Below are 15,744 nucleotides of genomic sequence, written 5' to 3' on the forward strand. Positions count from 1 at the left end.
TGGAAGATGGCCCAAGTTCTTGGGGCCCTGCACCTATGTGGGAGACCCAGAAGGAGCTCCTAGCTCTCTGCTTCAGACTGGCCCAACTCAGGCCGTTGCAATCTTTTCAGGAGAGAACCAATGAATGGAAGATCTCTTTGTCTCTCCGTCTCTTCTATAACTCTGCCTTAAAATCCAAATAGTCGGGGCCGGTGCTGTTAGGCTGGAGGTTAAAGTCCTTACCTTGCATGGCCACTGGTTAATGTCCCCTTGGCCCCACTTCCCATCCAGCTCCCTGCTTGTGGCCTGAGAAAGCAGTAGAGGGCATCCCAAAGCCTTGGGACCCTGCACCTCTGTGGGAGAGCCAGAAGAAGCTCCTGTCTTCTGACTTCTGATTGGCCCTGTTCTGTCCATTGCAGCCGCTTGAAGAGTGAATCAGTGTGCAGAAGATCCTTCTCTTTGTCTTCTCCTCTCTGTATAACTGGCTTTCCAATAAAAATAAATACATCTTCTTAAAATTTTAGATGACGTTTACATAGTCAATCAGGGTGGGAAGGATCTAGGATTAGGGAGAAGTGGGTGTGATCATTGTTTCCAAGCTTTCAGTTTCTTCTTCCTATTTCTGGGGAAAGGAGGGAAAGAGATGGATAGGCCATACCTTAAAAAAAAAAATTGAAATAGTCAAATCTTAAAAAAATCCACACACAGAACTCATCCTTAAAAATAATATTAGAGTTGGCACGATAGCATTTCTAGCAAATCCCCCACCTGCAGTGCCAGCATCTATATGGTTGCTGGTTTGTGTCCCAGGTGCTCCACTTGCCATCCAGCTCCCTGCTTATCACCTGGGCAAGCAGTGGGAGGATGACCCAAGTCCTTGGGCCCTTGCACCCATGTGGGATATCCAGAAAGAAGCTTCTGTCTCTTGGCTTTGGTTCAGCTATTCAGGGAGTGAGCAAGTGAATAGAACATTGATCTCTCCTTTTTTATGTAATACATAATAAATCTTTTTTTAGAAAGTCATACTTAGGCATTACCTTTCCATTGATTTAGATAAATAATCCTCTTAAATTCTGCTTTGCATACTGTTTGTATTCTTTTGAAAACAAGGAGTGTTAGAATTTTGAGATAGCAAAACCACTTGGGAAACTTTCTGGAGTTGGTTGTATGTCTTGGTTGTTCTTCACTTATGCTGTCTGAAAGGTGTCTGACTGGTACTGTAGGTTGCAGAGTTAATAGTAATCTGGTGGACTGGGGAAATTCAAGAATGACTGATCGGGTTTAACAGTTTTCTTTCAGACATTATTCATTCACGAAAGGCTTTCTTTTAAAAATAAAACCCTTTGTGATGATATCCTCAATCAAATGTATCCTCTGACAATTAGTTTTTTTTTTAAATGTGATTTCCAATTTAAAAATCAGGTATTCTATTTTTCTAGAAGAACCTAACAAGACCTGTGACAGCAGTAACACTAGTCCTACCACTACCTCCATTCAGCCTAATCTGGAAAGCAGTCACAGCAGCACTGAAGTCAGTTCCTCCCCGAATGACTCTGCTCAGGCAGCTGCTGATCCTGACGGTGGAGAGCCAGCATCCCAAACACCTGTCTCTGTTCAGGAAGAGATAGGTAAGAGTGCGCTTCACCCATTCAAGGGAGCTTGTTTTTATTTTTATTTTTTTTTTTTAAGTTTTTAATTTTTTTGGAAAAAAAAGTTTGGTGGGGTGGGGAGATTTAAATTTTCTTTTTTCTTTTTTTTTTTGAAACACAAAAGGCTCTTATAGTTCCATTTTTTTTTTATTTTAAAATATACAAAAGCCATGAGAGCAGGGGAAAAAGCAGAAGACCATTTTCAAACCCCTTCCCAAAGATAACTACTATCCAGTTTTTCCCACAGTTACAGTCCTGCTTGTGGCTTTACAAAATTGTTTTTCTTTCCTTTTTTTTTTCTTTTTTAACACAAATGGGATCATTCTGCATGCATTGTTTTTGCTTCTTGCTTTTTTGCATGTTACACATTGATGCATTGTTTTCAACTGCTGCATGCACTCCACACTATGAATGAGGCATAATTAATTTACTGTTTCTGCTAATGGACATTTAGGCTGTACTTTCTTCACTATAAACATGGGTACTTTTTATATCCTAAACAGATACCTTTTTGTATTTCTGGGAGTGTCAATAGCATTCCTGGGGAAATGGTACGTCCATTGAAAAAATAGGGATGACTACTGCTTTATTGTACATCAAAAAGGATATATGCCAGTAATTTATGTACGGTAGAAAACTACTTTACAGTCTCTCACTTTAATTCATTACTAATAATTGTATATTTTTGCCAGTGGTGAAAAATATTTTGTTGAAAAATGTGCATGTTCCTCTTTACTTGTGAGGTTAAATTTCTTTGTTAAACAGTTTGAATTGATTTTTCATATCGTTTGCCCATTTTTTACTATTGGAGTTTGGTATTTACTTAATGAGTTTGGGAATACTTTATGTATTATGGCTGTGAATCTTTGATATTCCATATATATTCATATTGTACTTGTTCTTAACTCTTATCAGACACAAATCTTCACATTTTTATGAAGTTAAATTTATTAGTTTTTTTTCTTTAGATTTTCTGAGTCTTCTGTTTTGTTAAGGGCTACCATACCTATCTAAAAAACGTACATATTTAGTACGAATGTCTCACAATTTCTGTAACTTAAGTTTTACTCTGGAGTCTAATCTTGTATGTGGAATAAAGTGGAATAAGCTTTAATTAGGATTTTTTTCAGTTGTAAGTGGTTTTAATTGGAAATGACCAAAGCAGCTGAAAGTAGTTTAAGAGACGGGGAACTTAATTAGGTCATAAAAGCAGGATGTCCAGGCCATGAGCAGGTACAACGGATGCCTTCCTCTCTTGGTGTCTCTGTTTTTGGATCCGCGTGTGTTTGTGTGTTAACTTCGTTCTCCTGATAACAGGTGGCAAGGAAGATGCCACTGGAGATTCTATGTTTTCAAGGTCTGTGATCCAAAGACAAGGCCCTCTGCTCCAGATCAGAAGTCCTTGAGGAAGCAATTTGAGTGGCCCATCTAGGATCATAATGTTCCCACTTCTGTAGCCAGGGCAGGCAAGGTATTTTTGATTGATGGCCCCAGAAGTATGTGATTGAAGTTGAATAGGAAAGGTTTTCAGACGAAAAAGAGACACTACGAAGATAGAATACAGTAAGTATCCATAGCTTCACCCTTTAGGAGCTTAGTACTTTAGTGTTTATCCATTTCTTCTATAGGCTAACAATTCGGAAATGCCTCTTTCTGGCACAACACAAAACTCTTACCCATGAATGAAAACTTAGAAAAATTTGTTTCCTGTAATTATGTGTAGGCATTGCATCTTGAGTCTGATTTATGTTTTGTATGTATTGTGCATTGATTTTGATAGGTCTAGAAGGGCTTGTCCTGATCTCATAATCCATGAGCTCACTGTTTAGTTTGGCTGTCTGAAATACTCCGTTGTCTGAGAATGGAAGGTGTGCCTTGATAAATCTGGGAGGAAGAGTGCAGAGGAGAGAGGAGTTCTGTTCCAGCAGCTCTTGGCTGTTTATTGGGGGATTACTGTGGGATTCAGCAGTCACACTATCCAGTTTGGTATGTTTGGAGTTTTTTCTGGCAGTAGCAATCTCTTTACACATTCGTAGGCACTGCTTAGTTGTATGAGGGAGTTCGTGAAGGATCCTGGCCCCTCAGCTTGCCGAGTGAACCAATAGCCCTGGAACATACCTAAATATTCTGTCCATGCTTCTGTTCCTTGCTTGGTGTTACTAAGTCAGCTGCTGAGGCTCGGGGAGAACAGCCCTGCACCTGGCTGCCCACAAGGGGAGTATGGCTTTGGGACAGGAAGTCAATGATATCCACCTTATTCCCTTGCTCATCTCCCTTGGAGAGGAATTCTCTCCTCCCTTTCCTCATTTGCACCAAGTCTAGTAAGTGACAAAGGGTTGAATCTGAGAAATACTGTATTAAGCTGTAAACTAAGGTGCTACTTAAAAAAAATTTTTTTTTAAAGAATGATATACTTTCTTTGAAAGAATGACAGAGAGAGCTTTATCTGCTGTTTCACTCCCTTTATGGTCAAAATAGCTAGGGCTGGGCCAGCCTGAGCCCGGGAGCCTAGAACTCCCTTAGGTTCTTCCATGTGTGTGCAGGGGCCCGTGCACATGTGCCATTCTCTGTTGCTTTTCCAGGTCATTAGCAGAGAGCTGGATGGAAAGTGGAACAACCAGGACTTAGACTGGTACATGTGTGGGAAACAAGCACTGCATGGGGCAGCTTAACTCATTTTTTTCTTCTCTGTGATGGGTTTCTTATTCCCTGTTATTGGTGATTTTCTCCCCATTGTGAGGGTAAAAGTAGCCTTTCCTGCTCGTGCATACAACAAAACAAAAACCTGTTCTCTGTCTCCAGATTTTAAGATTGAAGTAGGATACCTGACTGACTTGGGCCACATGGCTTGTCCTGAGATAGTAACTGGCCAAGTGGAGACTTGCTGTGTCTAGCTGAGCTCTGGGTCCTGGTCCTCACCCTAGAAAAGGGAGGTACTTGATTTGTAGCTCTGATGGCCGCATAGGATGACGGTGGATTGAAGGGCTAAGAAGGGCGTGGGCCAGGTGAAAGGATAACGTGGTTACCGGTTGCCTTGACTCCTGTAGTTTACTTTCAAATATGTAGCCCTGGTTTTCTTTTTTAAATGCTATCTTTATCATTTATACTTTGATAAATTCTCTGCCTTTTCATTTGCTAAAACCGTAGTTGATTTTTCTTTCAAACTCTAAGCTAGAAAAATCAAATCTTATGCAACTGGCTGATCAATAGAACAGTGATAGCAGTAGTTTTCTAGTGGGTAGAAGTTATTGGCTCAAGTGAGACTCAGGAGTGTGTAAGGTAGAACTCGCTCCTGGGCCATTCAGTCTGTCAGATATTTGGAAAAAAATTACATTTCTGTGAAAATGTTGAGGTTTCTCTGATTTTTTTTTTCGAGAGTTGATTTTTGCATTAATAAGCCTTTGTAGATCAATACTTGGATTCCCAGGGGATATTCATGTGGCATTTGTGACCAGAAGTTCAAAACTATTAAGTATTTCAATGGAATTTCAGTTCCAGTCTAACATTAGTTATATATATTTTTGTACCAGAGATCCATATTCAATTTTTTTTTAAAGATTTATTTATTTGATTACAAAGTCAGATATACAGAGAGGAGGAGAGACAGAGAGGAAGATCTTCCATCCGTCTGATGATTGACTCCCCAAGTGAGCCGCAACGGGCCGGTGCACGCCGATCCGATGCCGGGAACCAGGAACTTCTTTCGGGTCTCCCACGCGGGTGCAGGGTCCCAAAGCTTTGGGCCGTCCTCTCCTGCTTTCCCAGGCCACAAGCAGGGAGCTGGATGGGAAGTGGAGCTGCCGGGATTAGAACCGGCGCCCATATGGGATCCCGGTGCGTACAAGGCGAGGACCTTAGCCGCTAGGCCACGCCGCCGGGCCCCATATTCAATTTTTAAAACACACTATTAGTATGTATTTTGAGTTATTGTGTTTGTTGCTAGTAAATTTGTAGTGTCCCCTCCTGTTTTCTGATTGAGAAATTTTGAAACAGCATAGCACACGTGAATTTTCTGTAAAATAGGAAATGACTCACAGTGAAGTTCTAATGTATTATTTGTAAGTAAAGCACTTAAGAAGTAATATTATTTTCTTTGGCTTTATTTGCTTTTCTAGGATTTACATGAGGTAAATAATTTTGGGTAAATAAGCTAGCACTATAATCACTGTCAGCAATTACTCTGTGACTTTTTGTTTGGTAACAGGTGATTTCAAATCGGAGAAGTCCAACGGGGAGCTCAGTGAGTCACCTGGAGTGGGAAGAGGGGCATCTGGCTCGACACGAATCATCACCAGGTTGCGGAACCCAGACAGCAAGCTCAGTCAGCTCAAGAGCCAGCAAGTGGCAGCCGCGGCTCATGAGGCAAATAAACTATTTAAGGAGGGCAAAGAGGTGTGTTCTTCTCTAAAAGCATTTTATTAGTTTGTGTAAAAGGGGGACCAGCATGTGTCAATGGATTTTTGAATTGTCTTTTTCTTCCTTTCCCAGAGTGGTGGGTAGTAATATGATAAGTGTTTGGTTTGTAATTGCTTGATTTCTTTTTATCAGAAAGGCAGATATACAGAGAGAAGGCGATACATAGAGAAAGATCCTCCATCCGCTGGTTGGTTCCCCAAGTGGCCACAATGTCCAGAGCTAAGCTGGTCCAGAGCCAAGAGCTTTTTTCCGGGTCTGTCTTTTGGGTGTAGGATCCCAAGATTTTGGACCGTTCTCAACTGCTTTCCCAGATCACAAACAGGGAACTGGAAGGGAAATGGAATAGCCAGGACATGAGCTGGTGTCCATATGGAATCCTGGGGCGTGCAAGGCGAGAACTTTAACAACTAGGCTACCACCTCGAGCCCCCTGCTTTTTAAAAGGAGTTGGTTTTCATCTACTTGGAAGATATAGCAACAGGGAGTGAGAAGGAAAGAGAGATAACTTATATCCACAGATTCCCTCCATAAATCTGAAGTATGGGGTTATGACTGGCTGAAGTCACCAGCCTGAAACTCCATCCAGATTTGCTATATGGATGACAGGTCTCCAGTCATTCGTGCTGTCTTCTGCTGCCTGGCAGGATGCTTTAACAAGAAGTTGGGTTGGAAGCAGAAGAGGGGAGGACGTGAACCAGTGGTCTGAGAAGGGATGATGGTGTCCGCAGCTGTGTATTATCCCCTGACTATGCCCAGTGCCTGCTCATTGTGTATAGCTCCTTAACACTGTTCTCTATAATTCGAAAGAAATAGTTTTCTTTCTCACATGTGATAACAAGTAAATTGTTGGTGGGTTTTATTTGAGCTGTGGATGATCTACTGCTCAGTTCTGGCCATGATCACCTCGAGTGAGCCTGCAACTAAAAGATAGTAAACTGCAGCATCCCAGCTGTGATTGTGAACGATAGAATCAAAACTACTAGCCTTGATGGTACACCAGTGTCCGCAGCCAAAGCCCAGATTTGAAAATGACTTGCAGGATAGATATACAAAAACATATTGTATTTTTTTTTTTAAAAGAAGACAGAAAGGGGGAATGTGGATGAAGAAAAAGTGGGGGTAAAGCCCTTGACAGAATTCAAGGAATTTGAAACTAGGTTTCATTCCCAATGTATTTTTCTTTTAAAACTTTTTATTTATTTCAAAGAGTGACACAGAGATAGGAGAGAGAGGTAGATCTTTGAACTAGTTGTCAAATGCCTGTTAACAGCCAGATTTAGGCCATGCTAAAGTAAAGCCAGGGCCCCGAGACTTGGCTCAGCATTGCAGCCCCAGGCCCATTTGCAGGAAGCTGCATCCCATGGATATAGCATTTGATCCCTGGTTCTGTGCTAGGGAATGTTTGCATCCCACGCTGTGTCTTAGCTCAGTGCACTACAATGTCCGCCTCTTAAAATTTACTTTCCTTAATAAATCAGTTGCTTTAAAGCAGTGGTTTTAAAACTTCATTTTGGCTCTGACCCTCAGCATCATGCACATTTTTTTGTTCTGAATCAACTCAGCACGTGCATTTAAAACGTCCTCAGATAGTTGCTTTACTGCATAGAAGGCACTCTGGTGTTTTTCTCTTCTAGTCTAACACATTTTTCAAAACCTGAATAAGACTCCCACTGTTATTCAAAGACTACTGAAGGGTTGGGGTTGCTGTCTGAAAACATGAGATTAAAGAATCCGTGGGCTTCTATCCTGAAAGCTGGACTATAAAAGGAACAGAAGAAAAGGTGTTTTTAGGAGAAGTAGAACATGTAATACCTCCTATCCCACCAGCATATGTCTAAAACATGGTACAGTGAAAAGGTAAATGATCTATACAGAGTTTCGCTTCTGTTGAGATTCATCAAAGTGCTTAACAACTAACATATAATAGGTGTTGTTGTGTTTTTTTTTAACTTCTTTTTTATTTAATCAGTTAGCTGGTAGCTTCTAAACTTGAAAATCTTAATCGTAAGATGAATCTTGGAATTACTGTTTACAAGTGTGTTAGGATGGTTGATCAGACAGATAACCTCTTTTGGCATTAATAATGGAGTCGTTTTATTTTCCTGGCCAGGTATTGGTTGTTAACTCACAAGGAGAAATTTCTCGGTTGAGCACCAAAAAGGAAGTAGTCATGAAAGGAAATATCAACAATTATTTTAAATTGGGTCAAGAAGGGAAGTATCGCGTGTACCACAATCAGTACTCCACCAATTCATTTGCTTTGAATAAGCACCAGCACAGAGAGGATCATGACAAGAGGCGACATCTTGCACATAAGTTCTGTCTGACTCCAGCAGGAGAGTTCAAGTGGAATGGCTCTGTCCATGGCTCCAAAGTCCTCACCATCTCCACCCTGAGACTGACCATCACCCAGCTGGAAAACAACATCCCTTCTTCCTTTCTTCATCCCAATTGGGCTTCACACAGGTAAAGGAAGCCATGTCAATTTCTTGCTGTAACTATTCTAAATTAATGATTGTGCCTACTTTAAAATGTCATTACTGATGAGTTAAGTGAACTACTCAGTTTGATCGTTGAACAGTGGGGAAGCCAGAGGTAACATACTCCTGATAAACCCCTAATTTATTGAGCCCACACTACTGCTCGCAAGATTTTTAGGAGGCAGTCTTTACCATGAAACGAAGTAGAGACCATGTGTAGTTCCAAAACATGTTTGAAAGTTAAGGTACTAGAGAAATGAATGACCTCTGAAATTCTTTTCCAATGTTTAAAATCTATGATTTTGTGGGAATGAATCCACCAGAAACCTCGAACCACAAATGATTACAATTGAGTTATTATGAATTAGACCTATTATGCTTTCAATTTAAGATAACCCAAATGAAATAATTTTCTTCTTCTGAAATACAGGGCAAATTGGATCAAGGCAGTTCAGATGTGTAGCAAACCCAGAGAATTTGCACTGGCTTTAGCCATTTTGGAGTGTGCAGTTAAACCAGTTGTAATGCTACCAATATGGCGCGAATCCTTAGGACATACCAGGTACGTGAATTCTGAGGCTTGTGAAAGATAAATAATGGACCTCTCAAAAACATACTAGTATATTAATAATGAAAGTTAATGTTTGTGAAAGAGACCTTGTTAAAGACTTTATTCTTCTTCATTGCCATCTTCTGTGTCATATGAATGTGAATGAACATTCTTGTGGTCCACAACTGAAGATCAGAAAAAAAAGTGATGAAATTTAAGGATACTTTGTAAAATAAAAAGCATTTTTATTGACAAGAAAGAGCATCACACTTTTTGAGTGTGTGTTGTAGAATATTCCAGTTGCTGTGTTAGCAATGTGACTTGTATTTCTTTTCATTCAACGTCTAAGTAAACTCAAAATTTAACTTGAGCAGATGATAAAAATAAAAAAGGTAAAAATTGTGACTTCAATCTTTTTTTAGGTCCTGGTTATTTTTAACTTTAATTAGTATACAGAAAAAAATTATTATGAGGGATAGGTTACAGTGCAGTGTGGTAAGCTGGTGCTTGGAGCACACCCACATTCTGTGTCAGTCTCAGCTACTCCATGTTTCTGCCACACCACCTGCTGCTTTGCCTGGGAAACAGCAGATGGTGGTCTGAAGATTTGAGTTCCTGCCACCCATGTCATGGGTTACCTTGGCTTCTGTCTTTGGCTTGGCCCAGCACTAGCTTTTGTGGATATTTTGTTGTGCAAACTAGCACATGGAAGTTCTTCTCCTTTTCTCTCACTCTGCCTTACAATGATATATAATAATAAGTTGTTAAGAAGTTAATGAGTATGAGTCCATGTTTAAAAATGCAAATATTCGAGTACAAAGCAAATCATGCTACCTTCTTTGCCGTCTTATAGAGTGCAATGCAGAGGTGTAACCTTGTACTTTTTAAAATGTTAATGTTTTGTGTTACTTTTTTTTTTTTTTTTTTTTTTACAATAAGATATTTTAACCAAAGTAAATTCAGGGTTGGGCATGTGACATAGTGGGTTAAGGCTTCACTTGGGATGCCCACATTCCATGTTGTGTGGGGTTGCATCCTGTCCAGCTTCCTGCTAAGGTGCCTAGGAAGCAGCAGGTGAAGATCCAGATACTTAGGTTGCTACCAGCGACATGGTTGATCCAGATCTAGTGCCTGACTCCTGGCGTCTGCCCGGCCCAGACCTGGTGCTGCAGGTGTTTTCCAGAGTGAACCCGTTGGTTGAGTATCTTTGTCACTCAACTTTTCTATGTCTCTTTCATTTGTTCTTTCACATAAATAGAAATGAATAAATGAACGTTGTTTAAGAAGGAAAATTAAATTTATTCCTGCTAACCATTTTTCAACCAATTGAAAACAGCTAGCTCCATTTTATCTTTGCTGTTGTCCACATGTAAGTTTTTTTTCTTGCCATCTTGACCATAATTGACATCAATAGAGGCTTCCCCAGATGAAGTAGAAAGATTGAGACTGGCGTTTGACCTAGAGATTAGACTGGTATTTGAGCTGTCTGTGTCCAAATCAGAGTGCTGATGATGATTTGAGTAGTTAGGTCTCTGCTACCCGTGTGAAGTAGCTGGGTTAAAATTCAAGGATTCTGGGTTTCACCTGGCCCAGCCCCAACTGTGGAGAGTTGTGGGCATTTGAGGAGTGAACCATTAGATGGAAAATTCTCCTTCTCTCATGTGTGTGCGCCTTCAAATAATAAAATAATTAAAATAAATAAGTCATGGTGATACTGTGGCACAGGTGCAAAAAGAGACAAATATAACAATGCTAGACAGAATTAACATCACAGAAGAAAAGCTGTTCCGTAGAAGATCAGGAGTCAGGTAGTGATCCATCTTAAGGAAAATGATACTCCCTTCTTTATACCACATAGAAAAATCCAATTTAAGACGGAGTAAGTAATAATGTGAAAAATGGACAGGTGTTTGCTATACTTAACACTGCTATTTGAATGCCTGCGTCTTGTATTAGAGTTTCTGGATTCAGGTTTCAGCTGTATTCGTAACTCCAGCTTCTTGCTAATTCGCATCCTAGAAGGTCGCAGGACTTGTTGAGACCTTGCTGCCTGCTTGGGAGACCTGGGTTGAGTTTGTGGCTACTCACTTCATCCCAGCCCCAGCTGTTGCGGGTATCTGAGGAGTGAACCAGTGGATGCATACTGTCTTTCTGTCTCTGCCTTTTAGAAATAGGTACATTCATACATACATACATGAATTCCAAGTAGAAAATGCAGGATAATGTTTTTCTGTTCTTGAGAAAGTTCACCCCACCCATCTCCATTTCCATGCTTCCTCTCCCTGTTCTCTCTCATGATTGTTTTCTTTTTTTCCTGATCTGTTCAGTATGTCTTTTTTTTTTTTTTTTTTTTAGAGATTCATTTATCTTTATTTGAAAGGCAGGTTTTTTGGTTTTTTTTTAAGATTTTATTATTATTGGAAAGCCGGATATACAGAGAGGAGGAGAGACAGAGAGGAAGATCTTCCAACCGATGATTCACTCCCCAAGTGAGCCGCAACGGGCCGGTGCGCGCCGATCCGATGCCAGGAACCAGGAACCTCTTCTGGGTCTCCCACGCAGGTGCAGCATCCCAAAGCTTTGGGCCGTCCTCTCCTGCTTTCCCAGGCCACAAGCAGGGAGCTGGATGGGAAGTGGAGCTGCCGGGATTAGAACCGGTGCCCATATTGGATCCCGGGGCTTTCAAGGCGAGGACTTTAGCCGCTAGGCCACGCCGCCGGGCCCTGTTCAGTATGTCTTGATAGGTGCATAGCACAGGTAGGGTTTCTGTCACTGATAAGCATGTAGTTAGATGACAGTGAGTCTGGTGTGTGTATGCATGTTATTATATGACACTTCCTTTTATATGTTGAGCAAGTTATGCAGTGACAACATTTTATGTGATATGTAATGGGTAATAATAAATTTAAAACTTGTGACTACCAGCTTAACATTATTGCATTAGGTTTTTACTCATTTTACCTTATGAAATAACCACAGTTTGTAAGTTTATGTTGCTTATTTTTATTGTGTATATTTTGTCACATATGTACCTATCAATAAATAGCAAGTTGTTTCTTTATTATTGTTTAACTTTACAATAATGAGTCATTCTAAAAAAGCCGAAGTTGTGGACTGTATGAAGGTATTCATTGTTTTATTGTATTATTATCACATAAGAGTTAATATTCACAAAATACTTAAGAGCTCCTACTTTTCGGTAAGCCAAAAAAAACCCAAGCCATATAGTAAGTAGAAGACCAAAGATATAAACCTAGCTCAAACAAGATGCGATCCAAATATCCCAAGAAGATGATGTTTTTCCTTGGGAAGTTAGTAACAGCGTGTTACAACCAAGGGCCATTGTTTTATCCCTCAGATTGCTAGAACTCCAAGAGTATTGACAAACATGTCATGTAATAGGAAGAAGACTGATTATGGAGCGATAGTGTAATGATTGATGTAAATAGGAGAAGTTTGATTTTTAAAAAGATAAAAATCAAGTTCTACTCTTGCTTAACATCATGGAGGAAACTTGTGTGGGCACATTGGAATGAAGTTCATAGCTGCCCTTTATTTGGAATGTGTTAGTTGTAACATTACCATATATTGAACTAGTATACAGCAATGAAAATCAAAGCAGAACGAGAGTCAATGAAATTGAATCTCATAAAAATAGAATATAGTAAAAACGATTCAACTGTAAAAACAAGTGTCATATGATAAACTTTGAGTAAAGTTTAAAGATTTTTGTAGAGTATTTAAATGCTATGATATGATTGAGCTTTTAAAAGTTTGAGAAAATGCACATAGATTTTAAAAAAACAATTATTTATTTGAAATAGTTAGGGCTGGCGGGGGGGGGGTGGGTGTTATCTTTCATCATCTGATTCATTCCCCAAATGCCCATAACAGCAAGGGCTTGGTCAGACCAAAACCAGGAACCAGAAGATTCTTCCAGGTTTCCCATGTAGATACTGGGACTCAAGCACGTGGGTCGAGCTCTGCTGCTTTCCCAGGCTTATCAGCAGGGAATTTGATTGGAAATGGAGCAGCTAGGACGATAACCAGCACTCCTATGGTAATTCAATGTTGCAGATGGTGGTTTTACCCGTTATACCACATTGCCAGTCTTAAATGTATTTGAAAAGCAGAGAGAGGGAGGCAGATCTCTCATCTTATTTGCTCCCCAATTTTCACAACTCTTCCAGTTGAGCCAGGTCAATGCCAGGAACCCAAAACTCAATCCAGGTAGCTCCTGCGGGTAGCAAATACCCAAGTCCTTGATTCACCACTTGCTGCTTTTGTGTATTAGCTGGAAGCAGGCTCAGAAGCAGAGACAGGACCCAAACCCAGGCAGTCTGGTGTCAGATGTGGGCATCCAAGCTGCATCTTTACCCTACATCAGATGCCTGCACTTACATGTCATCTTATTTAAATTATTATTTTTTAATTTATTTGGAAGTCAGAATGAGAGCAAGAGAGAAACACAGAAAGATCTTCTGTTCTGCTGGTTAACTGCCCAATTGAGTGCAGCAACCCTGACTTGGTCAGGCCGAAGCCTTATCTGCCATCCTGTTTGTTGGTCACTGTAGCAGGAAACTGGACTGAAAGTGGAGCAACTAGGATGTTCACCAGAATTCATGGGATTCTGGCATTGCAGGCAATGGTTCTACCCACGGTATTTGTATTGTTTAGGGAATAGGCTTTTCTTGTTTGTTTGCTTGGGTTTTTTGTTGTTGTTTGTGTGTTTGTTTTGTTTTTATTGTTGAAAGGCAGAGTTACAGAAGGATAATGCATCTACTGGTTGTTTTCGCACATAGCCGCATTGGCTGAGGCTGGGTCAGGCTGAAGCCGTAGACAGGAGATTCACCGGGGTCTCCAGGGTGGGTGGAGACCCAAGGCTTTGGGCCATTTTCTGTTGCTTTCCCAGGCATATTAGCAAGGAGCTGGGTGGGAGCTGGAGAAGCCAGCAGCTTAGTATATTGACATTTATGGTGAAAATTTGAAGAAGTAAAAGGGCTATATATTTCAAACCTAAGAAATATAAATGTATAACACATGGTTAGGCAGATAATAATAGAAACTAGCTATCTGATCTGGATGTTCATTGTTCAGTTGTTAGGCATAATGAAGAATTTCTAGGGAAATTGATGTTTTCAATACTTTTAAATTCAGTATTTGTATCAGGATTCAGTATACTAGGAAAGAAAAACTGTGAGTTAACTGAGTATACATCTCAAGCAGTCAACCCAAAGAGAGGAAATAGGAGAGTAGAGTTGATGAAATAGAAAGCAAACTTGCTGTAGTTACAGTTATAATTCATAAACCTCTGGCAGGATTCTTAAGGGAGTAAAAGGGAATAGGAAAACACAAACTGTTCATTTTAAAGATTAAAAGGGGAGCATACTAACCGATGTTTATGATTGTGTCACTAGAGGGCTTAGTAACATAGTACAAGCTGAATATCTTTTGTTTGAAATATACAGGATTAGAAGTGTTTGGGATTTCAAATGTTTTTAGGTGTTGGAAGTTTTGCATATGCATAATGATATATCTTGGGGGAAAAGATCCCAGTCTTTGCATACCTTGTATACAGGACCCAAGTGTGATTTATATTGTACTGATAGTGTCCCTGTGTTTTGCAAAGGGGTCTGAACCACCATGTGAGGTCATGAGTGGAATTTTCTACTTGTGACTTCATGTCAGTACTGTACAAAGTTGGGGTTTTGTAAAATTTCCAATATTTGGATTAGGGATGCCCACCTTTTATTCAGACTTCCTGCATCCACAAAGAAAAGGTCCACGGGTTCACTTAGGAGAGGACACATGCTGGGGCAGCGAGGCTGTGCTCAGCTCATTGGACCGCAGTGCTTCGGCTCCCCTGGAACCCGAGTTGGTAAACATATGGTAGAAGCAGATGAGTTTGTAAGTTCTTTCTCAAGCTTCAAAAGTTGAAATTTTATTGAAACTTACCAAAATAGAGGGGGAGCTCCTATAAATTATAATTTTTGTTAGTATAAAAATTGAAAGTAGAAGTAGACAAACAGAATGTTATAGCCTAGTTTTCTATATTGATATTTATCATTGATTAATAATTGATAGCAAATAGGTGTATATACAAGAAATCTTAAGTTACATTTTTAGCAAATATATTCAGGAATAAATTAAAAGAATAATAAATCATGGCTAAATTGGCTTCACTCTAGGCATGGAAGACTTGTTCAATAATAGGAGATTATTAAAACCATGCTATTTTAAGAAGTCAAAGAAAGAAAACTTTGATCATCTCATTAGATGCCAAGAAGGTATTTGTCAAAGTTTATTACTAATTTTAGATTTTTAGATAAAAGTTAAGTAGGAATATATGAAGTCTTGTTTTCTAGTTTTTTGGTGAAGATTTATTTTAAACAAAATCATGTTTTTTGGTGACGCCGTTGAAGGATTCTCATTAATATTCAGAAGAAAGAAAGCAAAAATGTTCTCTGATACCACTGTGTTAAACTTTCTAGAAGCACTATATAATGACGTTTACAGCACAGTGCTGGGCTAGAATGGAGAATCTGGAAACAGCCGTAAGCCTACGGGAATGTATCTGTGGGAACATTGCCCATCATGCTGGATGAGGGTGTACCTAAACCTACACATTAGCAAACACATTTGAATTGATGAAGACTAAAAAAAAAAAAAAA

At 39.8% G+C, this 15,744-nt stretch overlaps 1 protein-coding gene across 17 annotated transcripts in view; it reads left to right on the top strand.

The window, feature by feature from the left end:
• BPTF (bromodomain PHD finger transcription factor) overlaps positions 1–15,744 on the top strand; it is a 122,991-nt gene that overhangs the window by 56,235 nt on the left and 51,012 nt on the right. For 11 of the 17 annotated variants that reach the window (XM_058675750.1, XM_058675756.1, XM_058675754.1 and 8 more), the window contains 4 exons: positions 1,419–1,607; positions 5,833–6,020; positions 8,154–8,509; positions 8,954–9,085. In XM_058675750.1, the coding sequence (XP_058531733.1) occupies positions 1,419–1,607; positions 5,833–6,020; positions 8,154–8,509; positions 8,954–9,085 (865 nt within the window). The remainder of the gene's footprint in view (positions 1–1,418; positions 1,608–5,832; positions 6,021–8,153; positions 8,510–8,953; positions 9,086–15,744) is intronic. The other 6 variants (XM_058675758.1, XM_058675762.1, XM_058675766.1 and 3 more) reach the window with 2 other exon arrangements.

The sequence above is a fragment of the Ochotona princeps genome, chromosome 17 (genome assembly GCF_030435755.1).
Source record: "Ochotona princeps isolate mOchPri1 chromosome 17, mOchPri1.hap1, whole genome shotgun sequence".
Taxonomy (NCBI): domain Eukaryota; kingdom Metazoa; phylum Chordata; class Mammalia; order Lagomorpha; family Ochotonidae; genus Ochotona; species Ochotona princeps.